The sequence below is a fragment of the Enoplosus armatus genome, chromosome 11 (genome assembly GCF_043641665.1).
Source record: "Enoplosus armatus isolate fEnoArm2 chromosome 11, fEnoArm2.hap1, whole genome shotgun sequence".
Lineage (NCBI taxonomy): Eukaryota > Metazoa > Chordata > Actinopteri > Centrarchiformes > Enoplosidae > Enoplosus > Enoplosus armatus.
In genome coordinates, this window is record NC_092190.1 from 3,839,048 (window position 1) to 3,839,747 (window position 700).

Sequence of the window (700 nt, forward strand, 5' to 3'; positions counted from 1 at the left end):
TTGTTCGGCGGTGACATTCGCCACAGCTGCGGCGCCTTTGTGGCAAGACCTGGAGCCGGACTCTGCAGCCCGGTCTGCGGAACCTACCTGTTTTGTAGAAGGCATCGGTGTCGGGGTCGCTGGGCGCCTCCTCGGCCGCTTCTGCGGGGTTCATACCGGAATCCGGTTCAATACAATCCACCGACAAAGGAAAGAGAGAAAGAAAGCCCTCCGCTCCGGAAAAACCCTCGCGTCTTTATTCCTCACATGTTTCTCCGTCTCTCTCTCTCTCTCTCTCTCTCTCTCTCTGTCTCTCTCTGTGTGTCTCTCTCTCTCTCTCTCTCTCTCTCCCGCCGCCTCGCTCGCTTTCTTTCTTTCTGTCGCCCTCTCGGTTTGTTTGGTGTTTCAGGGCTGGCTTCGTTTCTCTCTATTGTTCCCGGTCCAACCTCCCTCTCTGCTGCTGTCCGCCAGGGTCTCTCTACCTCCCTCCCTCTCCTCTTCCCCCAGCACCTCCCCTCCCCTCCCCTCCCTCTCTGTCTCTCTCTCTCTCTCTCAATTCAATTCACTGACTTTTATTAGCAATACAAAATATGTGTGTGTAGTTAAAGCATTTATGAATTATTGTCAAACAACGGTTATTATTATTATTATTATTATTATTATTATTATTATTTAGTCCTAATGGGCAGGAGCATGGCGTCACAGCTGTGTGCTCATTTGT

The 700-nt window shown here is 50.9% G+C and overlaps 1 protein-coding gene across 1 annotated transcript in view; it reads right to left on the minus strand.

Annotated features, from left to right (window-relative positions):
- kalrna (kalirin RhoGEF kinase a) overlaps positions 1–154 on the minus strand; it is a 115,801-nt gene extending 115,647 nt beyond the window's left edge. Inside the window, exon 1 of the mRNA XM_070914871.1 lies at positions 88–154. Coding sequence (XP_070770972.1) covers positions 88–154 — 67 coding nt within the window. The remainder of the gene's footprint in view (positions 1–87) is intronic.
- Between the last annotated feature and the right edge of the window lie 546 nt (positions 155–700).